The 25,322-nt window shown below is 38.7% G+C and overlaps 1 protein-coding gene and 1 non-coding gene across 2 annotated transcripts in view; both read left to right on the forward strand.

The window, feature by feature from the left end:
- CCDC30 (coiled-coil domain containing 30) overlaps nucleotides 1-25,322 on the forward strand; it is a 196,812-nt gene that overhangs the window by 86,390 nt on the left and 85,100 nt on the right. Inside the window, exon 7 of the mRNA XM_030942844.1 lies at nucleotides 21,704-21,880. Within this exon, the coding sequence (XP_030798704.1) occupies nucleotides 21,704-21,880 (177 nt within the window). The remainder of the gene's footprint in view (nucleotides 1-21,703; nucleotides 21,881-25,322) is intronic.
- On the forward strand, nucleotides 24,428-24,534 carry LOC115892459. Its single transcript, XR_004052341.1, has one exon. It is a non-coding gene; the product is annotated as a U6 spliceosomal RNA (small nuclear RNA).

The raw sequence follows: 25,322 nt of genomic DNA on the forward strand, positions 1-25,322 counted from the left end.
TACAGATTTCCATTCCCCCCTTCCCCTGCCCCAGACCACTGATAGTGAATCTCACTCAGGGTAGGGGCTACAATATAAGATTGCATTTTCTTTAACAAATATTTTATTTTTTATTTTTATTTTTGAGACAGGGTCTCACTCTGTCATCTAGGCTGGAGTGCGGTGGCCTGATCTTGACTCATTGCAACCTCCACCTCCCGGGCTCAAGCCATTTTTCCATCTCAGCCTCCTGAGTAGCTGGGACTACAGATGCACACCACCACCATGCCCAGCTAATTTTTCATAGAGACAGCGTCTTTCCATGTTGCCCAGGCTGGTCTTGAACTCCTGGACTCAAGCAATCTGCCTGCCTCAGCCTCCCAAAGTGCTGGGATTACAGGTGTGAGCCACTGCACCCGGCCAAGACTGCATTTTTAATAAATTCTTCAGCAGATGCTCTTACATCATAGTGATTTGAGAACCACTGTGGAAGAAAGTTCTCTGTGAGATATATCTAATATTCTTATAGATATAGAAGATACCTCTGTAAGATATAGCTAATATTCTTTCTAATGTTTTCTGGCAGCAATATATTACTGCTTTTTATTATATATTATTGCTTTTGTGAATCAATGAAGTACATTCAAAACTTGAAAACAAAAATGTGTGGTAATAGTGTAAAACTCTGTAGATTACATATTTGTGCTTGTTAAAAGGTATAACCAAATGCTAAACAGCACTCTGACAGCTCAACCCCAGAGACCAAAAATACCTTTTTTTTAAAAAAAAATGGGAATTTATGTACCCTTATGCCTATGGTTAAAAAAATTGATTAAGTTGTATAACAACTGCAAAGTATTAAATTAAGTTGGAATCAGACTTTAATTAGGATGTCATTTTATATTATATAAACCAATAGTTAAGCATTTAATGAAATCAGTATACTTTTTTCACAACTATAAATAAAAGTATGTAAAATAGAATATTTGTCTTTTCAGTTAATTTTGCAGGTCTTGAAGCTTTCACAAGGATTTGCACAATTAAATCATTTTACTCCTGGGGAAAACTGCACCTTCTAATTTAATTACAAGTGAAAATATCTGTAAAGATCCTGAGTCTAATGAACCAATTTTGGAAATAGAAATTCAAAGCCCAAAGGAAGAGAGAGAGGAACTCTGGTAAATTGGGAAAATCCTATATCACATTAATTATTCGCAGGGGGTATATTTTATTTGGCTTGATCATTGTAAGAATTTGATATTCGACTGGGCACAGTGGCTTAAGTCTGTAATCCCAGCACTTTGGGAGACTGAGGCGGGCAGATGGCTTGAGCTCAGGAGTTTGAGACCAGCCTGGGCAACATGGCAAACCCCATCTCTACAAAAAACAAAATTTAGCCGGGCGTGATGGTGTGTGTCTGTAGTCCCAGCTACTTGGGGGGCTAAGGTGGAAAGATTGCTTGAGCCCAGGAGGTGGAGATTGTAGTGAGCCATGATTGTGTCACTCACTGTACTCCAGCCTGAGCAACAGAGCCAGACCCTGTCTCAAAATAATAATAATAATTTGATATTCATTTCCAAATTATGTGAGTGGAAAAATTAGTTATAAGCATTCTCCCAAAAGTTTGTCTTTTGATATATTATTACATTTTAAAACTTTTTTCCTGCTTTTAAAGAACAAGTATATGCGGCGTGGCATAGTGGCTCACTCCGGTAATCTCAGCACTTTGGGAGGCCGAGGCAAGTGAATCACCTGAGGTCAAGAGTTGGAGATCAGCATGATCAACATGGAGAAACCCCGTCTCTACTAAAAATACAAAATTAGCTGGGCGTGGTGGTGCATGACTGTAATCCCAGCTACCCGGCAGGCTGAGGCAGGAGAATCGCTTGAACCCAGAAGGTGGAGGTTGTGATGAGCGGAGATCGTGCCATTGCACTCCAGCCTGGGCAACAAGAGTGAAACTCTGTCTCAAAAAACAAAAACAAAAACAAATATATATATATATGTGTGTGTGTATGTGTGTGTGTGTGTGTGTATCTCCTTTTATTAGAAGATTTAGAAAGCATGCAAAAGTATAAGGAGATTATAACAACCGTTAATTCTCACCCAGGAAAGATGTTAACATCCTAATTTTTCTTTCTTTTTTCTGTATATGTACACATATATGTGTATATTTTTATATAATTATGACTATATTCTTCAGAGTTTGTTTTTTGCTGTCTCTAACATTGCATTTGATAATTTTTTGACCACTTTTCTCTTATTTATCTGTCTCTCTATCAATCTGTGTGTCTATCTATCTTGTTAATTTTGCCCTCTAGCTCCTGTACTTCTACTTTTTTAACCAAAAGTACCTTTCATGGAAACACGAGGTTTTGGCAAGTGCACCACTCTTCTTGAGCACTTAAGTTAATAGCTGCAGACAAATTTTGTCTGGGAAAAAGTTTAGAACTAAATAATCAAAAGGAAACGATGATGTCCATTTTGACATATACCATACTAAAGGATACATTCATCAATGAAGTGAGAAAATATAGTCTAGGTGTAGACAAATTCATGTTCTAAATGTTTGTAAATGTTCTAAAGATAGAAGGAGATTTTTTTGCCAGTTTGGGGTTCCTGAATATTATGCCCTCCTAAAAGTTGCTTTTAACTTTAGAGTAAGCTTTGAGTCCAAGATTCACAATCATGAAACCTAGTTGGAGATGTAGGAGAGCATCTTGGAGAGATGATGGGGAAGGCGTATGATAATGGTCACAAAAACAGAGAGCCAAGCAGCCACATCACAGCATTTAGGTTTACTGTAGGGAAAAAGAAAGTCTAGTTCTTGAGCACTGGAACAGTGTCTTACAGGATTTTTGAGGAAGATTGTTCTAGTATCTCTTTATTAGATAAAATGGAGATGGAAGATAGACCAATTAATCTATATATGAGTGATAGATGAAGAGATGGTTGCCTACATTGAGTAAGTGGCAATGAAGATGAAATGGTCAATCTGAAAGTTCTTCAAGAAGGAGCTGACATAAATAATCAAATCTGACAAAAGTCCACCCAGGTGATTTTGGGTAATTGGCAGGGATACTTGCCTTGGGGAGCAAGGATGTAGCTTTAATTCATCTAGGGGTGGGAAACCTTGCCATAAGAAAGATAATGGCCTTCCCTCTTAAGAACTCCTTGATGCCACCTGTTTCCAGGACTTGGTCCAATCTGCTTCCCGTAACTGGGACTCTGAAAAGTCTAGGTATCTGCCATCTGCCTCCTTCTCCTTTTTTTCTCATAATGTTTTCCTACTTGTTTATCTCCTATTCCTCTCTTCACAGCCTCCCCTCATCATGGGTCCATAACACAACCACACTCAGCAAGACACTGTGATTTTACTATGTGTCAGGCACTGTAGGTAGGTACTGAGGATATAAAATAAGACACAGTTTCTTATCCTTATGGTCCACATAGTCTGATAGAGAAAAATGGTTAAACAAGGCAGTACTGGGTACTATGGGAACACAAAGCATGGGCCCTGGCTCAGACTAATGAATCAAAAAATATTCTTAGAAAAAGTCTGAGTAATCAGGGACCAAGCAAAAAGATGGGAGAATAATTTTCAGGGGAGATATGGCGCGTGCAAGAGAAAGCGTGATTTGTTTGAGGCCCTAAAAGTGACCTCTATGATGCTGTAGCATGGAGTGTGAAGAGAGGAAATGGGGAAGGGAATGATGAGAATGAAGAGGCAGGCAGAGGCCTGATAATGAAGGGACATGAAGACCTGTGTTAGGGAGTCTGGACAGTAGGAAACTACTACAGAGTTTGGTAGCATGGAGAAGATGAAAACAGGCTAGAGAACCTGAATTTATTTGGCTCATCTGTCTTTGAGAATAGATGATATTCTTTAGTAACATTCAGTAGTTTAGTATAGTCAACAGAAGGCAGTTGGATTTATCCAGGGTTGAGGTTTTGCCACATGAGTGCAGTGGAAGGACAAAGGGGTAAGAGAGTTGACCATTTTATTTAGACAGTGATTGAAATAATGAACTCTAAACTCTATATTAGATTTGGAAGCAAGTAAAAAAAGGACTTTTTATCAGTAAAACTGATAGAAAAAGAGACAAGGAATTGCAGATACTATGATTGCCCTGGGACCAAATAATATACAAAGGAAAAGCTGGAATCCAACATTTAATTTTAATATTTCAGAAGTGAAATAGTTGCTGCTGACAACTCATGATATGGTCATGCAAGTAGTTGGCAAAATAGGAGAGATGAGAAGGTAATTAGAGAGAAGAGATGAAAGAAGCGATGCCGAGGCATTCATGGGTGGTCTCTATGGGACTTGCAATCTTCCACTATAATGGCAGGACTCGAGGTGAAGAAGGTGACAGGGAGCCATGAGCCAGAGTCTTCAATTGAAGTGAAGTAGCAAGTGGTACAGCATACCTAGCATGGTCTCATGCACACAGAAGCTGCTTATAAGCCAAGTTGATTGATTGATTCTTACAGTACATTTCTTCTACTAGATTTTAAGCTCCTTTAAGGTATTAAGGTAATGGGCCATGTCTTGTTTTTCTGTTTATAGTGCTGTTGTCATAGAGTAATGGACTCTTAGAATTGGAGGCACCTTCAGGAGATCTTCCAACTTAGCAATTTTCAAACTTCTACTTCCCAAAACTTGAGGAATTGTGCAGAGGGGCCTCAGAAATTACCTTGTAAGGTGAGGAAAGACTGATGAGTGGGACTATTGAGCCCTCCATTCCCATTTCACCCAGAGAAGCTCCACTTTTATGTCTCATATATTGGGTTTTGTGTAAGATTTTTAATTTAACAAAGGGTCCACTGCTAAAATAAGTTTGAAAACCACTGATATTTAGCTAAATCTTTTTTCACAAATGAGGTCTCTGAGACCAAGAAAACTGAAATGACTATTTCATTCACAATCACATACATAGCAAATTATCTGCAGGACTGGGATGAGGACCCAAGACTCCTAACTCTGAGTCATGAGAAGTACTACTTTATCTACTTTGGAGAGGATGTAGTCACAAATATCCTAAGGGCAAGAAGGTCTTGGGACACTTGCGTTCTAGGTCACTTTCTCAGAAAATGAGCTTTATGGTGCTGAAAAATTGCTTAGGGCTCAATCTCTCTATATGTATAACATGAGAGGTAGGGTGGGAGGAACTCTTCTAAGCCTAGCCTCTCTTGTTCTTGACTATGTCTCCAGTGTCTAGAACAATGCCTGACACAAAGTAGGTACTCACAAAATATTTGAATAAATGAAATTTTCCCCCTACTCCTACTGTGTTCAATGGGTGTATGATTGCACTATCTTGCAACTGAATCCAAAGTTGGAATTCCGATGGCAGCCCCAAACTTATAGAACCCAGCTAATCTCAACCTGTGCCTGGGCCAGAACAGCTGGTGGCTTCCCTTGACCTCCATGAGCTTTGTTCTTTCCAACATACTCTCATTCACTATTTCATTGCATCCTTACTACCTTTATCAAGAATTGTTTGATAAGTATTCAAGTCCATTTTAATTTCAAGTTCAACTTGATTTTTACTCACTGTCTCCTCCACAGACTACCAATGTATTTTTCCTCCTCTTCCAAACTATTTCTTCCCCCGTCCAATCTGTTCAGTGAATAGCCCCTCCATTTACACAGCTGATGAAGCCAAAACCTAGGAGTCACCTTTGATTCTTCCCCACATTTGTTCCACCAACACATCCTGTCACTTCTGCCATGAAAACATAAAATATTGAATCTGTTCACTTCTATCTATATTTCCACTGTAACTACCCTACTCCATAGCACTGATATCACTCATCAGGACTGTTACGTGTCTTCCTCATTGGCCTCCCTGCTTCCGTACCCTCCTCCCAATCCATTCTCCATGGAGTAACCAAATGGTCTTTTTTAAATGCAAATCGAATAATATTGTTCTCTCTCTTAAAACCCTCTCCATGGCTTCCTATTGCACTTAAAATCTAAACCCTTACCATGACCCATAAGGCCCTCCACGACTTGGCCTCTACCTCCCTCCTCCTCATCTTGCTGCCTTTTAGATCCTCCAACTTTTAAAGCACATTCCTGCTTCAGGACCTTTGCACTAAAAGTTTCCCCTGTTCAGAATAGTCTTCCCCCAGCTTTTCACGTGGCTAACTGCCTCTCAGAGTGGTAATTCCTAACTGCCATGTCTAGGAAAATCATAACTCCTACTTTCCAAATACTCTGCCATGTCACCTTGTTTGTGCCTTCTCGTAGTCTGTAATTATCTTATTCGTGTGCATGTTTGTTTTTTGTCCTCCTCTAGATGTAGGCTCTGTAAGGGCACAGACCTGGCTGTGTTGATCACCCTTTTGAATCCTTAGTATGTGGAGTAGTGCTTGTCATATAATTGATATTCAACATATATTTGACAAATAAATGACTGAATCTGTTTCTTCCTCTGTGGGAACAAAGTTTCATCATTAGCCACCCCTATTCTGTTCTACTAGGCTTTAATTCACTTTAATGATATCTTATACTTGTAGGTTTTCAAAATGCCTTTACATTTTACTTCAAAAGATCCCAAAAAGCTTATGAGAAAAGAAAGGCCATCTTGCAAATGAAGAGATTGAGACTCTGAGTGATTCTGCCTTGTAGAACGTTACGTAAATAGTGGGTGGAAGATACAGGACTAGCGCTCATGGTTTCTACTGTACTGTGCTCTTTCTTGAATCTGTATATGTTTGAGACTGCTATGCATGTATGCTACTAGAAAAGGAATAGGATAGGGATGCTGCCTAGATACCTCCCACCAGCTGAAGACTGGTGACAATTGCAAAAGTATTGAATGATGTAAAAAAGCAGAAGCGGGGGGAAGGGAGGTGTTTCAATAAGAACTAGGTAATAAATTCTTCCAATTAAAACTTAAGAACTGCAACAGGAGGAACCAAAAATTTGAGAGTCATGGTGGATTTTCCAGTTCCTAAGATGCAGATGTGCTGGCTATAGGACATGTTCTCAACTCCATATAATTTTTGGCTGATAGTCTGTTTTTGCCCACACAACTTTAATGCAATACTGTTATTATGTGAACATAATAATAAAGTAATACATACTATTAGGTATTACTTTTAAAAAATCTGTTCAGCCTTCCTTTGGTTTCTAAGTATACACATTTTCTCTTATATCTTTTGAAGGATAAATTCTGGTGTGTGTGTGTGTGTGTGTGTGTGTGTGTGTGTGTGTGTGTGTGTGTGTGTGTGACTGGGTCTTGCTGTGTCATCCAGGCTGGAGTGCAGTGGTGCCATCACAGCTTACTACAACGTCGACCTCCTGGGCTCAAGTGATCCTTCTACCTCAGCCTCCTGAGTAGCTGGGACCACAGGCACATAGGCACATGCCATCACACCCAGCTAATTTTTTAAATTTTTTTGTAGAGACGGGGCTTTCCCTATGTTGCCCAGGCTGGTCTTGAACTCCTGGGCTCAAGTGATCCTCCCACTTTGGCCTCCCAAAGTGCTGGGATTACAAGCATGAGCCACTATACCTAGCCAAATTCTGTTCTTTTTGGGGAGCATTTATTTTCATGGATTCTTGTCCTGTTGAATCAATATCAGTTAAATATTAAATCCCTGTATTCCCGGGTATTGCTAGTTCTCTTTAATTTACTAATTAACTGATTCATGTGAATGCAATTTATTTATCCAGCCCATTAATAAAAATGTAAAATGGCATTAGCCCAGAATTGTATCCTGGAGAGCACTGCTCATTCCTTCCAAGTCAGGGAAAACTCCTTGACTGCCATGTGCTCTGAATGTGGCTGTACAGGCACATCTCATGGACCCACCAAAGAGGAGGGACACTTAAACCTTATCTTTAAACTATGGAAACATAACAAAGGCCACTTGTGTTCTTCTATAAGGAAATTAAATTGGTCTGGTTAAGTCTGGTCTTTATACAGTCATTCATTCTTCTTAATGTGACAAATGAAGCACCTTCATATATATTAAACTTAAAGGACCAGTTCATGGATTTTCCATTTTTCAAATGGAAAAATATACTTTAAATGAAAAGATTTTTAAAAATTATTTTGAGGTAATTGCAGAAGGAAGCATTCCTTATTACAGCTGGTGAGGGTGGGAGTTCCTGTTCTCCAGTAGCCTCCACTTACAGCACCTGGCTGAGAAGGGGAGGAATGCCTTGCAACTTCTCTTCACGGGGCTGCCACTGATACCACAAGGCAGGTGGGTGGGGGTGGCTTATTGTGCTAGGTGGTGGCCTCCTCTGACACCACCCCAGTGGAAAGGGAGAAGTGTGCCTCCTCACTTCCACGTGGGTTGGAATTCCAAACTCACCACCTGGTCTCCCTTCACACTGCAGGGTAGGGGAGCTCTTTACTATCCGGCAGGGATAAAAGTCCCTTATACCTACTTGACCTTCTCTGACACCACCCCAGTCGAGGAATTGGAATCCCTTATTACAGCCTGGTGAGGGTGGAAATCTAGGCTCCCAATTTGGGCTTTGCTGGCATGAGTGGAGGTGAAGCCACAGTTTTTTCTGTGATGTTCAGCTGGAGTAGGTAGGTGTTGTCCAAAATTGTGTTTCTTCCTTGGCCTTTTCTGATGCTTTGGCTAAAGATGGCAGACTTTTGTTGGGACTTTGTTGTTGTTGTTGTTGTTGTTGTCTTTGCTTGTGCTTGTTGACATTGTCTGGGTTGCTGTCTTCTTCAGCTCCAACTCAGGGATCTGTGAGGCAAAAAGAACACCCAGGAAACTCACAGCCACGTCATTCCTTGGGTCTTGAGTTCCCTAGCTGGTCTGCCTTCTTCTCTCCACCTTTCAACGTCTTTTAATGTTTGTTTTATATATAATGTTCAGGGTTTTTAGTTGTACTTAATGGTAAAAATAGGGGGAAAGTGTGTCTACTCCATCTTTTTCAAAGAAAAAGTACATTTTCTCCATTTAAAAAAAATATGAAACTACTAGATACAGTGGCTTACACCTGTAATCCAAGCAACTCAGGAGGCTGAGGCAGGAGGATTGTTTGGGCCTGGGAGTTCAAGGCTGCAGTGAGCTATGATCGCCTCACTACACTCTAGCCTGGGTGACAGAGTGAGACTCCACACACACACACACACACACACACACACATACACGGTATACATTTGCATTTTCCCAGTCTTAATGTGTGTCTAGCTTCCACTGGATATAAGAAACAGAAAGGGGTTTATAAATGATGGAAACTTTCATTGTTGTTTTATAAAAAAAATTTTTAAGGCATTTTACCCTTTATCTCATACTGTTTTGCATCATTTGAATAATTGTCTTTTTAAAACTGCTAAATTCAAAATAAAATATTTAATTATTTTCTTTATAGTATTAGAGGAATTTTAAAAGGAATAAAGCGCTCCCTAGATACAATTTTTCTCCCTGTTCCTTTCCAGCTTTTTCTAGACATTTTCCCATAGTGTGTATATATGTATGTATGTACACACATGAATACATATATGTTTATTGGGTTTTGTGCCACAATTTTACTTTGATAAGTGGTTTTCATGTTTATGAATACTCTTGAGGGTCACTTTTAAGTTGAAGCATCTTTAATTCTTTTAGCCATTTCCATATCTCTGTTTAGTATGAGCATTATTGTAGTCATCTTTTTTCTTCTTATGAATTATTTTATTGCAGTAAATTCATTCAGATGCAATTATTCAAAGAGTATGAACATTTTTATGACTTTGTGTGTGTGTGTGTGTGTGTGTGTGGAGACAGAGTTTCCCTCTATCGTCCAGGCTGGAGTGCAATAGTGCAATTTCGGCTCACTGCAACTTCTGCCTCCTGGGTCCAAGAGATTCTCCTGCCTCAGCCTCCCAAGTAACTGGGACTACTGGTATGCACCACCACACCTGGCTAATTTTTTTTATTTTTAGTAGAGACAGGGTTTTGCCATGTTGACCAGGCTGGTCTCGAACTCCTGACCTCAGGTGATCTGCCCACCTCGCCTCCCAAAGTGCTGGGATTACAGGTGTGAGCCACCACACCCGGCCATGGCTCTTGATGTGTACTGCCAAATTGCTTTCTTGAAGAATCTGATCACCAACTATAATCTATGAAGCATGCTGTGCTAGGTTTCAAGGTACTCAAAACAAAATTTAAGATTGAGGGAATAAAAATAAAACCAGCATATTTGTGTTCATTCTCCTTGTCATCTACACTCTCTAATCATTGAAGGCGCATTCTCTCCTCTTGGTTTCTGTGACTTTCACTTCCTCTGCTTGTTCCTTACAAGTTTTTAGGCTTCTCTCTAGGATGATCTGCCTCCTCTTACTTCTCCCCTTCTCCCTGGTTCATTTTATCCAATCCCAGTGTTTCTGTTCACATTCTTCTGTGTCTGTGTCCTCACCACAGACATCTCTGTAGTCAGTCTATGGCCACATTCCCCCGTGTTGGTCTACCATCCACTTGCCCATTTGCCCAAGTCAGAAATCCTGGTGTCATGATGATTCCTTTTTCTCCCTTACCTGCCACATCCAGTAAATGACAAACCTTATCAATACTGTCTTTTCAATATCTCCAGAATTCATCATAGTTCTATTTATTGTTATTTATTACATGGATTATTACAACAGTTTCTCAAATGGTTTCCCTATCACATGGCGTCTAAATAATCTTTCTAAAGCACCTTCTCTCTTTTACTTCGGGGTTTTACATATCTTATTTATTAAATCATTTTGGAACACCTTTGCTTGTTCATGTTCTCATTTATACCAACACCCACCCTCCCCAACATCCATACGTACATGCAAGTACATACACACTCCTTCCTCCCTTTACATTTGTTTAGCTTGTGCCTACTCATCCATCAGGCCTTGTATTACTTACTACTCATTTCTCACTAAATTGTAAGCTCCTTGGGACTGAGATCATGTCCTCCTGAAGCCCTAGTGCCTGCCAAAGTGGCCAGTGCTTATTAAAATCATTATAACCTGTGTCTGCTCAATGCCATACTAAAAGTTGAAAAAGTATAAAACTCATTTAACTGGTGGTTTGGCTGTAAATGAAAACCTATGATGGGTCATCTCCCTGAGTGTAAGTAAAAAATATGACTCATTTGTGGGTTTTCTTTTATTTTTTATTTTTTGAGACAGAGTCTCACTCTGTCGCCCAGGCTGGAGTGCAGTGGCACAATCTTGACTCACTGCAACCTGCACTTCCTGGGCTTAAGCGATTCTCATGTCTCAGCCTCCTGAGTAGCTAGGACTACAGGCGTACACCACCACACATGGCTAATTTTTGTATTTTTAGTAGAGATGGGGGTTTCACCATGTTGGCCAGGCTGGTCTTCAGTATCCTGACCTTAGGTGATCCGCCCATCTTGGCCTTCCAAAGTGCTGGGATTACAGGCGTGAACCACCGTGCCTGACTGACTTATGTTTTTAAAGTTTATTTTTAAGAATAAGATGACTGCTGTGCTATAGAATTCAGGTTGAAAATCTTGTTTGCAATACTGTCTTGACTTGTAGCTTTTTTTCTCCCGATTCTACTACTATAATAAGCATTTTGATAGATTGTATTTTTATATTTGCACCAAGTCCCAAATTAGGAGAAAGAAAGCAGAAGGAAATTCCAGAGGAGTCAGTAAAGGAGGGCAGTTTTCCAAGAGAGGGGCAGAAGGAGGAGGGCTCACAACAGAATCGAGATATGAAAGATGAAGAAAAAGAACAGCAGTTGACCATGAAGCCTGAGGAAGTTGTGAAGCTTAGAGAAGAGCTGAGCCATATAAATCAGAGCCTCCTTCAGTCTCAGAGCTCTGGGGATAGTTCAGATGACAGTGGTGCCCAGGTAGGTGCTATAAACACACACCCTGACTGGGTTCGTTTCCTCTGATTGGCTGTGGGTATCAGCATCATTTTAAATACCATCTTTCATATATATAGTTTTTTTATTTTTGTAGGTACATAGTAGGTGTGTGTATTTATGGGGTACATGAGATATTTTGATACAGGTATGCAATACATAAAAATCACATATGGAGAATGGGGTTTCCATCCCCTTAAGCATTTATCCTTTGTATTGCAAACAATCCAGGTACACTCTTTGAGTTATCATATATATGTGTGAGCAATATTATAACCATGGCCTGAATAATAACAAAATAGCAAGTAAAATCTGAACTAAGTCCATTGGTTGATGCCCTTTATTATAAAATGTTCGTAAACTCCATCTAAGCTCAGCAGGAAAATTGCTGATTGACTGTTGACATCTGCCCTAGCCAGATGGGATTGGGGATGGTAGGATGCACCACATTTTCCATTTCTGGTATGTAGCTTAGTAGACAGAGTACTTCATTTTAGTGAGGAAAAGACGACAGACATTTTATTATTTTAATTATGGCTTTTGCTATTTTACTAGGGATCTGCCTGTAGGAAAAATAAAAAGAGTGACTACAGCCACATTTCGGTTCTTATACCTCAATTTTACAGGTTCTCTCTTATACAAATTAAGATTTCCCTACATACACCTTTCCAGAAATTATTTTGAGATCCACAGAAGGGAGGCCTTTGTACTCATAAGTAAACCTACTGCAGAAGGCTGATAATATACATTTGAAAAGTGATTCAAGTATACATTTAGAAAAAGAAAGAGGAGCAATAAAGGAAGTTAAAAATATATTTGAAAGGATTCAGATACAGAGTTTGAAAACTAGACAAGTCACAGTAAACAGGGAAAATATATACCTATAAGGAGATTTAGATACACCTGTAAAAGGAAAAGGAGTCACTGAGTTTGTTCAGAAGACCAAAGGGGAACACGACATCAAATATTTAAGAGGAGATTACTTTTACAGCTCCAGATAGACATTGGTCAGTGGACACTGGCCAGTGTGGGAGGCTTGAGCAGAAGCTGAACACTGTGATCACAAAGATTATCAAATATTTTCTTAGCCAGTAGTCTTCACTCTATTGCCACAGTAGGAACGAATTTGTCATTGGGACCAGTATTTTATGAAGTTCATTTGTACTTAATGTTTATTTTATTAAAATAAATTGTTAAAAATTGTAAACAATAAAATATTTAAATAATTAAATAAAATATTTTATTTATATTAAGTATATTAAATAAAATGTTTTATTTATATTAAATATATTAAATAAAATATATAAATAATAAAATATTTAAATTTCTAAAATATTAAAAACTGATAAAATTAGGATAGTTAAGGCTAGTTCCAATTTGTTTTATTTTAACAGCACTTTGTTAGGCATCATCTGGTCTTATGTCTTTAATTTACAGACAAACAAATGAAGACTAAGAAAGGGTAATTGGCTTAATAGATCTGTTGATTGAGAAAAAAAACAAAAGACCCCTGTGTACTTACCTTGCTCTTTTAGGTGGTTCCTAGTAACCTGATTGAGTGTATATGCTCTGCAGTAACTTTCTACCAGGATCATATGGTGGGAAAAAAAATAGAGACTCTTGTTGGCTGCTTGTCTAGCAGCTAGCTGCTTCAACAGTTGACTTTCTTGAAAAAGAATTTGCATTTCTACTCTGGCAGAGTGACTAAACTGGAAAATGTAGACGAGAAGAACTACTGTTCTGGTTTTTCCATCCTTCAAAAGAAGCTAAAACTTTTGGGCCTTTGTCCCCTTGGTAAAACTGGGGTGCATCTCTTGTATACAGTATATCTGTTTTGGTATGTTAACCTATAGACTGTTGATTATGGATTAATTGTTAAAAGCTGTTATATAATGGTTAAACAAGAAGGTAGAATGGTGATCAAGGCATTCCAGGTTGTTTGCAGATGGGAAATGAAGATAGTTAAGGGAAAGTTAGGAAGCATCAACAGTAATGGGTAACATTACTGGGTGCTTATTAAGTGCCCAGCATTGTGCTAAGTGCTTGCATGTGTTATCTTACTAACTCATCACCCCATCCAGCAGTAATCCTTATTATCCATATCTTAAGATGAGAGAATTGAAGTACAGAAGATGAAGTAATCTTTCCAGGATCACCCACTGATAAGTAGTAGATTCAGGATTGAAACACACACTTATCTAATTCCAAAGTGAGGGTTCTGCTATGATTGATTGGAGTACAAGAAGGAGACAGGGAGACCGGAAATAAGCTGGAAAACACACTTCAGGATATTATTCAGGAGAACTTCCTCAACCTAGCAAGAAAGGCCAACATGCAAATTCAGGAAATACAGAGAACACCATTAAGATACTCCACTGAGAAGATCAACTCCAAGACACATAATCATCAGATTCTCCAAGGTTGAAATGAAGGAAAAACTGGAAAAAACTGGAAAAAATGAAGGAAAAAAGCAAAGCCAGAGAGAAAAGCCAGGTCACCTACAAAGGGAAGCCTATCTGTTTAAGAGTGGACCTCTCAGCAGAAACTCTACAAGCCAGAAGAGATTAGGGGCCAATATTCAACATTCTTTAAGAAAAGAATTTTCAACCCAGAATTTCATATCCAGCAAAACTAAGCTTCATAAGCAAAGGAGAAATAAAATCCTTTCCAGACAAGCAAATGCTGAGGGATTTCATTACCACCAGGCCTGCTCTACAAGAGCTCCTGAAAGAAGCACTAAATATGGAAAGGAAAAACCGGTACCAGCCACTGCAAAAACACACCAAAATATAAAGACCAATGACACTACAAAGAAACTGTATCAACTAGTGTGCAAAATAATCAAATAGCATCATGATAACAGGATGAGATTCACATATAACAATACTAACCTTAAATGTAAATGGGCTAAATGCCCCAGTTGAAAGACATAGACTGGCAAATTGGATAAGGAGTCAAGACCCATTGGTGTGCTATGTTCAGGAGACCCATCTTACATGCAAAGACGTACACAGGCTCAAAATAAAGGGAGGAAGGAAAATATACAAAGCAAATGGAAAGCCAAAAAAAAAGCAGGGATTGTAATCCTGGTCTCTGACAAAACAGACTTTAAACCAACAAAGATCAAAAAAAGACAAAGGAAGGCATTACATAACGGTAAAGGGAACAATTCAATAAGAAGAGCTAACTATTCTAAATATACATGCAACCAATACAGGAGCACTCAGAATCATAAGACAAGTTCTTAGAGACCTACAAAGAGACTTAGACTCCCACACAATAATAGTGGGAGACTTTAACACCCCACTATCAGTATTAGACAGATCCATGATACAGAAAATTAACAAGGATATTCAGAACTTGAACTCCGCTCTGGATCTAATGGACCTAGTAGACAGTCTACAGAACTTTCTACCCCAAATCAACAAAATATACATTCTTTTCAGTGCCACATAGCACTTATTCTAAAATTGACCACATAATTGGAAGTAAAACACTCCTCAGCAAATGCAGAAGAACTGAAATCATAACAAATGGTCTCTGAGACCACAGTGCAATCAAATTAGAACTCAGAATTAAGAAACTCACTCAAAACCACGCAATTTCATGGAAATTGAACAACCTGCTCCTGAATGACCCCTTGGTAAATAATGAAATTAAAGCAGAAATCAAGAAGTTGTTTGAAACCAATGAGAACAAAGAGACAATGTACCAGAATCTCTGGCACACAGCTAAAGCAGTGGTAAGAGAGAAATTTATGCCACTAAATGCCAACATAAGAAGGCTAGAAAGATCTCAAATCGACACCCTAACATCACAATTAAAAGAGCTAGAGAGGCAAGAGCAAACTAATCCAAAAGCTAGCAGAAGACAGGAAATAACTAAGATCAAAGAAGAGTTGAAGGAGATAGAAACATGAAAAACTCTCCAAAAAATCAGTGAATCCCGGAGCTGTTGTTGTTGTTGTTTTTGAGTCAGAGTCTTGCTATATCGCCCAGGCTGGAGTGCAGTGGCATGATCTCAGCTCACTGCAACCTCTGCCTTCTGGGTTCAAGTGATTCTCCTGCCTCAGTCTCCCAAGTAGCTGGGATTACAGGCACGCACCACCATGCCTGGCTAATTTTTTGTATTTTTAGTAGAGAGAGTTTCATCATGCTGGTCAGGCTGGTCTCAAACTCCTGACCTCGTGATCTGCCTACCTTGGCCTCCCAAGTGCTATTATTACAGGCGTGAGCCACTGTACCCGATCCAGGAGCTGGTTTTTTGAAAAAATTAACAAAATAGATAGACAACTAGCTAGACTAATAAAGAAGAAGGGAGATAAGCATCAAATCACCATTGACCCCACAGAAATACAAACTACCATTAGAGAATACTATAAACACCTCTATGCAAATAAACTAGAAAATCTAGAAGAAATGGATAAATTCCTGGTCGCATACACCCTACCAAGATTAAACCAGGAAGAAGTTGAATCCCTGAATAGACCAATAACAAGCTCTGAAATTGAGGCAGTAATTAATAGTCTACCAAAAAACAAACAAACAAACAAACAAACAAACAAACACCAGGACCAAACAGATTCACAGCTGAATTCTGCCAGAAATACAAAAAGGAGCTGGTAAACCATTCCTTCTGAAACGATTCCAAACAATTGAAAAGGAGGAACTCTGTAACTCATTTTATGAAGCCAGCATCATTCTGATACCAAAATCATGAAGAGATACAACAAAAAAAGAAAACTTCAGGCCAATATCCCTGATGACATCGATGCAAAAATCCTCAATAAAATACTGGCAAACCGAATCCAGCAGCACATCAAAAAACTTATCTACCACAATTAAGTCAGCTTCATCTCTGGGATGCAAGGCTGGTTCAACATACACAAATGAATAAACATAATCCATCACATAAACAGAACCAAAGACAAAAACACATGATTATCTCAATAGATGCAGAAAAGGCCTTTGATAAAATTCAACATCCCTTCGTGTTAAAAACTCTCAATAACCTAGGTATTGATGGAACATATCTCAAAATAATAAAGAGCTATTTATGACAAACTCACAGCCAATATAATATTGAATGGGCAAAAGCTGGAAGCATTCCCTTTGAAAACCAGTACAAGACAAGGATGCCCTCTCTCACCACACCTATTCAATATAGTATTGGAAGTTCTGGCCAGGGCAGTCAGGCAAGAGAAAGAAATAAAGGGTATTCAGATAGAAAGAGAGGAAGTCAAGTTATCTCTGTAGATGACCTGATTTTATATTTAGAAAAACCCATCATCTTAGCCCAAAAACTTCTTGAACTGATAAGCAACTTCAGCAAAGTCTCAGGATACAAAATCAATGTGCAAAAATCACAAGCATTCCTTTATACCAACAATAGGCAAGCAGAGAGTCAAATCATGAATGAACTCCCACTCACAATCACTACAAAGAGAATACCTAGGAATACAGCTAACAAGGGATGTGAAGGACCTCTTCAAGGAGAACTACAAACCACCACTCAAGGAAATAAGAGAGGACACAAACAAATGGAAAAACTTTCCATCCTAATGGATAGCAAGAATCAATATCATGAAAATGCCCATACTGACCAAAGTAATTTATAGATGCAATGCTATTCCCATCAAACTACCATTGATATTCTTCACAGATTTAGGAAAAAAACTATTTTAAATTTCATATGGAATCAAAGAAGACCCTGTATAGCCAAGACAATCCTAAGCAAAAAGAACAAAACTGGAGGCATCACGCCACCTGACTTCAAACTATACTACAAGGCTGCACTAACCAAAACAGCATGGTACTGGTACTAAAACAGACATATAGACCAATGGAGCAGAATAGAGACCTCAGAAATAACACCACACATCTACAACCATCTTATCTTTGACAAACCTGACAAAAACAAGCAATGGGGAAAGGATCGCCTATTCAGTAAATGGTGCTGGGAAAACTGGCTAGCCATATGCAGAAAAATGAAACTGGACCCCTTCCCTATACCTTAAACAAAAATTAACTCAAGATGGATTAAAGACTTAAATGTAAAACTCAAAACCACAATAACTCTAGAAGAAAACCTAGGCAATACTATTCAGGACATAGCCATGGGCAAAGACTTCATGACAAAAATGCCAAAAGCAATTGCAACAAAAGCCAAAATTGACAAATGAGATCTAATTAAACTAAAGAGCTTCTGCACAGCAAAAGAAACTATCATTAGAGTGAACAGGCAACCTACAGAAAGGGAGAAAAATTTTGCAATCTACCTATCTGACAAAGGTCTAATATCCAGAATTTACAAGGAACTTAAACATATTTACAAGAAAAAACAACCCCATCAAAAAGTGGGTGAAGGATATGAACAGACGCTTCTCAAAAGAAGACATTTACGTGGCCAGCAAACATATGAAAAACAGCTCGACATCACTGATCATCAGAGAAATGCAAATCAAAACCAAAGTGAGATACCATCTCACACCAGTCAGAGTGACAATTATTAAAAAAGTCAGGAAACAATAGATGCTGGTAAGGCTGTGGAGAAATAGGAATGCTTTTACACTGTTGGTGGGAATGTAAATTAGTTCAACCATTGTGGAAGACAGCATGGCAATTCCTCAAGGATCTAGAACCAGAAATACAATTTGACCCAACAATCTCATTACTGGTATATACCCAAAGAAATATAAATCATTCTACTGTAAAGACACATGCACACGTATGTTTATTGCAGCACTGTTTACAACAGCAAAGACATGGAACCAACTCAAATGCTCATCAATGATAGACTGGATAAAGGAAATATAGTACGTATACACCATGGAATACTTTGCAGCCATAAAAAGGAATGCGATCATGTCCTTTGCAGGGACATGGATGAAGCTGGAAGCCATCATCCTCAGCAAACTAACACAGGAACAGAAAACCAAACACCACATGTTCTCTCAATCATGAGAGGGAGTTGAACATTGAGAACACATCGACACAGAGAGGGGAACAACACACACCAGGACCTGTTAGGGGTAGGGGGTGAGGGGAGGGAACTTAGAGGATGGGTCAATAGGTGCAGCAAACCACCATGGCACACGTATACATATGTAACAAACCTGCACATTCTGCATATGTATCCTGAGGATTTCTTTAGAAGAAGTTTTAAAAAAAAAAGTGGCTGGGCACTGTGGCTCATGCCTGTAATCCCAGCACTTTGGGAGGCTGAAGCAGGTAGATCACATGAGGTCAGAAGTTGGAGACCAGCCTGACCAACATGGTGAAACCCTATCTCTACTGAAAATACAAACATTAGCTGGGCGTGATAGCACGCACCTGTAATCCCAGCTACTCAAGAGGCTGAGGCAGGAGAATTGCTTGAACCCAGGAGGCAGAGGTTGCGGTGAGCCGAGATCATGCCACTGCACTCCAGCCTGGGCTGACAAAGCTAGACTCCATCTCAAAAAAAAAAAAAAAAAAATTCATAATTACATTATAACCCATTGAAGATTTTTTTGTCTAGGGATCTTAGAGTCTTGCAGCTCAAAGAAAAGCAGATTGTATTTCTAGCTAAACCAAAGTAGGAATTGAGGAGCTAACAGGACTTGAGGGCTTCTGTGTTACTTTAGGGACATAAGCAAGATAAAAACTAAAATAATGATATGGGCTTTTTAGAAAGTTGTAGACAGGAGCATACTGGACCAGGACTAAGGAAACTCTAAGAATATCTTATCTATTGAATTGTATAAGATTGAATTCTTTATCTATTCAGCATACTTACTTGTGCCTACCTTTTGTAGAAAACCCAAATGACTATTCTCTTATTTCACTGGAGAAGCCTGATAGGAAAGTGTATTGCTGGTGTTTGATACATGTGCTTTTTTTACAGCTTTGTTCAGGATTTTTTTTGGTTTTTTTTGAGCCAGAGTCTCTCTCTGTCACTCAGGCTGAAGTGCAATGGCATGATCTTGGCTCACTGCAACCTCTACCTCCTGGGTTCAAGCAATTCTCATGCCTCAGCCTCCCAAGTAGCTGGGACTACTGGTGTGCACCACCACGCCCAGCTAAGGGTTTCACCATGTTGGCCAGGCTGGTCTTGAACTCCTGACCTCAGGTGATCCACCCACCTCGGCCTCCCAAAGTGCTGGGATTGCAGGCGTGAGCCACCATGCCCAGCCTATTCAGGATTATTGACAAATGTTGTGTATTTGTCGTGTACAACCAGATGTTTTGATCTATGTATACATTGTGAAATGATTAAATCAAGCTAAGTTACATGTCTATCATCTCACATACTTTTTTGTGGTGAGAACTTTTAAGATCTACTCTTCTGACAATTTTCAAGTATACAGCACATTATTATTAAGTATAGTCACTATGCTATATAATACATATCCAGAATTTATCCTGTCTTTCTGAAACTTTGCACCCTTTGACCAGCACCTTCCCATTCCATGCCTCCCCTCCCCAGCCTCGCAACCACCATTCTACTTGCTGCTTCTGTGAGTTCAGCTTTATGAGTTCAACTTTTTAGAGTCCACGTATATGTGAGATCATACAGTATTTGTCTTTCTGTGCCTGGCTTATTTCACTTAGCATAATGCTGTCCAAGTTCATTCATGTTATGACAAATGACAGGATTTCTGTCCTTATAAAGGCTGAACGGTTTTGCATTGTACATGTGTGTTTTGTGTGTGTGTATACTATATTTTCTTTTCCATTCATCCATTGATTGACACTTACGGAAAATGTTTCGCATTTTTCTTGGCAAAGATTTTTTGGATGTGACTCTAAAAGCAAAAATAGACAAATAGGGTTGTGTCAAGTTAAAAAGCTTCTGCACAGCAAAGGAAACAATCAACAGAGTAAAGAGACAACCTACAGAATGGGCAAAAATATTTGTAGATCATACATCTGATAAGGGGTTAATATCCAAAATATATAAGGAACTCAACTTAATAGCAAGAAAACAAATAATCCAATTTAAAAACAGGCAAAAGATGCAAATAGACTTTTCCCAAAAGAAGACATACAAAAGACCAATAGGTATGTGAAAAAATGTTCAATGTCGTGAATTATTAGAGAAATGCAAATTAAAACCACAATGAAATATCACCTCACATCTATTAGAATGGCTTTTATCAAAAAGACAAAAGGTAAGTGTTGGCAAGGATATGGAGAAAATAGAACACTTCGACACTGTGGGTGGGAATGTAAATTAGTACAGCCAATATGGAAAGCAGTATGGAGGTTCCTCAAAAAATTAAAAATAGAGCTACCCATATGATCCAGCAATTCTACTTCCAGGTATATATCCAAGGGATTTGAAACCAGTGTGTCAAAGAGCTATCTGCAGAAGTGGTGTGTGTGTGTGTACACGATGCAATATTATTCAGCCTTGAAATAATGTGTTTTATGGGAGAAGAATCATCGGGAAATAAAGTGATGAGGAAGACTAGAAACTTAAGGTCTCTTACTAAGTTTCCTCTTTCCTTTTGCCAACGGACACCACACACACACAGACACACACACACACATTCACACTCTACTTCTTAACATATAGACTCTTTGAACTTCCCATTTTAAATGTGTTTTACTCTAAAATTGTCTGTGCTTCTATCATTGATATGAAAAATAAGGTAAGTTGTCTGTGCCTACTGCTTTTGTTAACATAATTTTATTGTTATTTTCACTCTAATATAACAGGTATTATATGAATATGTATCAACTATCCATAAATGTAAAAGAGTAGTTTGTTGTAGATAAGCTAATTCCAAAAACATTTACATGTGAATAATCACATTCTGACGATTCTGGTTCTGACAACTTGAACCCATGTTTTACCAATATTCTTTCCAATTGTCTGTGTTTCTCTTTTAAAATGTTTGCTTTAGCATCCATCATCTGGAGCTAAACTAAAATACAACCAGCAAGGGGAAGTACAACTTCACCAGAATTTGCACCGGCTCCAGATTCTATGCAACTCAGCTGAAAATGAGCTTCGATATGAACGAGGGAAGAACTTGGACTTAAAGCAACATAATAGCTTACTTCAGGAAGAAAACATTAAGGTAACTCTTGTGGGCACATGCTTTATGGAAGGGTTTCAGTTGGCCCTGGGAATAAACGAATTTAAGTTCCTCTACTTGATAATTCATGATAGGCTCCACAAATGTGTGGACAATGTGAGCTATCTGGTAACTTCCTCCTTTAACTTTTCCCTGCAAAGTAAGAATGTGTATATTATCAACCTGTAAATAGAAAAAGGCATTAAATTACATAATCTTCTGAAAACACTATCTAATATTTTTAGTACTTACTAAACTTCAGTGACCTGAACCCTAAACCCCAGTTGTCCTGCCCTGTGTATCACTAGCCTTATTTATCCCTATTAGATGTATCCATTATTGTTGGTTCAATCAGATCTCAACTGCACCAAGGTACAATTCATAGGAGAGCAAAGTTGTTCTTCCTAATACAACAGCATGAAATAGTTAAAGCCACATCTCCCAAATGCTTGTTTAAAAATAATCTATGTAGAACTGCCATACACAGATTCAACTAAATTTTTTGAACCACATAAATGTTTAAAATTAACCTCCATGTAAAATAGTACTTCCTCTTAATTATGGTTCAATTCTGCAAATATATATATATTAAGGACTTAGTTTCTATAAGCCTCTATTGAAGGTTCTAAAATTCAACATTCAATATTCATATGTAATCTTATAGACACTGAGAGTTTAATGGTAGGCACCATAGACACAATCCTTATACCCATGGTGCAGGGGTCAGCAAACTTTGGCATGTAGGTCAAATTCTGTCTGCCTTCTGTTTTTATAAATAAAGTTTTATTGGCAGCCATATCTGTCTGTTTATATATTATGGCTGCTTTTGTGCTACAGTAACAGATTTGATAGTTGTGATGAAACCATGTGACCCACACGGTCTAAAATATTTACTACCTGACCCTTTATGAGAAAAGTTTGCCCACACCGGTCTAGTGGGATAAAATGATCTTATTTGAAAAGTGACATAAACATGGATAAGAAAGGTCCCTACTTTTCAAGAGCTTACAGTCTAGTAGGGGAGATATAGAGGAAAACAAATATCCGTTTATCCCAAACTTCAAGGAAGGCCTTCTAAGGGAGTTCTAGTATTCCAGGATTATTTGAATAAACCTCTTCCCTGTCCTCACCCTTCATGAGTTTTTGAAGACTGTTCATATTCCGTCAAGCCTTTGTAGTTTTAAATTAAATTCTAAATCTTTATCACATGTTTTCATAAGACAGTCTTTCACTTTCCCTTCAAGGGCATTTCTTAGATCATTTTAACTGTCCGACTCAGAACATATTCTAACAATACTACATATTTCTTAAGGAACAATGGCTATAACTACACAGATTATAATGCCTTACATATGATTGGTACCCTATAAATATTTATTGGATTAATGAACAGTCTTTCAGGGATGGATAAATGATAGCTTGGTAACAAGAGAAGATTTTTATTTTTCACTGTTTGTAAAGAGCATGCAGTAAATTTAAAAAAAAAAGTTTTTTATCTATTTTAATCTCCGTGGTGAGACAAATTATTGGCCATTTAGGAATAAGACATCAGCCTCTTGATTAGCTCCTTAGGCCAGGCACCTAAGAAAGTTTTATACGATGAGTATCCTTTATTGAGAGTTTGTCCACTTTATCTCTTTTTGTTTGGTTGTTTCTGAGACAGAGTCTCGCTCTGTCGCCCATGCTGAAGTGCAGTGGCGTGATCTCTGCTCACTGCAACCTCCACCTCCCAGGTTCAAGATATTCTCCTGCCTCAGCCTCCTGAGTTGCTGGGATTACAGGCGCACGTCACCACACCCAGATAATGTTTGTATTTTTAGTAGAGGCAGGGTTTCACCATATTGGCCAGGCTGGTCTTGAACTCCTGACCTCAGGTGATCCTCCTGGCTTAGCTTCCCAAAGTGCTGGGATTACAGGTGTGAGCCACTGGGTCCAGCCTGTCTACTTTATCTCTTATGAACAGCCTCACAACCCTAAAGGGTGAGCACTTTATGGATGAGGAAACTGTTCAAGATTGCAAAGCTAACAAATTGTAGTCAGAACTTAAACTGAAGTCTGTTCCTCTCTTTCCTGTGTAGACATCTTTCCATATTATACCCCTCCTCAATTTGAGTCATTTTGGAACCTCGGCTTTACAAACTTTTAAAAATCCACTCAAGGCCAGTGCAGTGGCTGACACCTATAATCCTAGCACTTTGTGGGGCTGAGGTGAGCAGATCACTTAAAGTGCTCAGGAGTTTGAGACTAGCCTGGCTAACATGGTGAAACCCCATCTCTACTAAAAATTACAAAAAAAAAAAAAAAAAAAAGTTAGCCGGGTATGGTAGCACACACCTGTAGTCCCAGCTTCTCGGGAGACTGAGACATGAGAATTGCTTGAACCCAGGAGGCAGAGGTTGCAGTGAGCCATGATTGGGCCACTGCAGTCCATCCTTGGCAACAGAGCGAGAATCTGTCTCAAAAAAAAAAAAAATTCCATTCAAATTATCAAACTTGAATATCTAGCTACTGTTAGGCCAACTTATGAGACTGATTAAGAAACAAAAATACGTGTTCGCTTTAGCAGCACACATACTAAAACTGGAATGATATAGAGAAGATTAGCATGGCCCCTGCGCAAGGATGACATGCAAATTTGTGAAGCGTTCCATATTTTTTAAACTAAAGAGCTTCTGTACAGCAAAAGAAACTATCATCAGAGTGAACAGGGAACCTACAGAATGGGAGAAAATTTTTGCAATCTATCCATCTGACAAAGGGCTAATATCCAGAATCTACAAGGAACTTAAACACATTTAGAAGAAAAAAACAACCCCATCAAAAAGTGGGTGATGGATATGAACAGACGCTTCTCAAAATAAGACATTTATGCAGCCAGCAAACATATGAAAAAAAGTTCATCATCACTGGTCATTACAGAAATGCAAATTAAAACCACAGTGAGATACCATCTCATGCCAGTTAGAATGGTGATCATTAAAAAGTCAGGAAACAACAGATGCTGGAGAGGATGTGGAGAAATAGGAACACTTTTACATTGTTGGTGGGAGTATAAACTAGTTCAACCATTGTGGAAGACAGTGTGGCGATTCCTCAAGGATCTAGAACCAGAAATACAATTTGACCCAGCAATCCCATTACTGGGTATATACCCAAAGGATTATAAATCATTCTACTATAAAGACACATGCACACGTATGTTTATTGCAGCACTATTCACAGTAGCAAAGACTTGGAACTAACCCAAATGTCCATCAGTGATAGACTGGATAAATAAAATGTGGCACATATACACCATGGAATACTATGCAGCCATAAAAAAGGATGAGTTCATGTCCTTTGCAGGGACGTGGATGAAACTGGAAACCATCATTCTCAGCAAACTAACACAGGAACAGAAAACCAAACACTGTGTGTTCTCACTCATAAGTGGGAGTTAAACAAT

Source organism: Rhinopithecus roxellana, chromosome 12 (assembly GCF_007565055.1).
Source record: "Rhinopithecus roxellana isolate Shanxi Qingling chromosome 12, ASM756505v1, whole genome shotgun sequence".
In the NCBI taxonomy this organism is placed as follows: Eukaryota; Metazoa; Chordata; class Mammalia; order Primates; family Cercopithecidae; genus Rhinopithecus; species Rhinopithecus roxellana.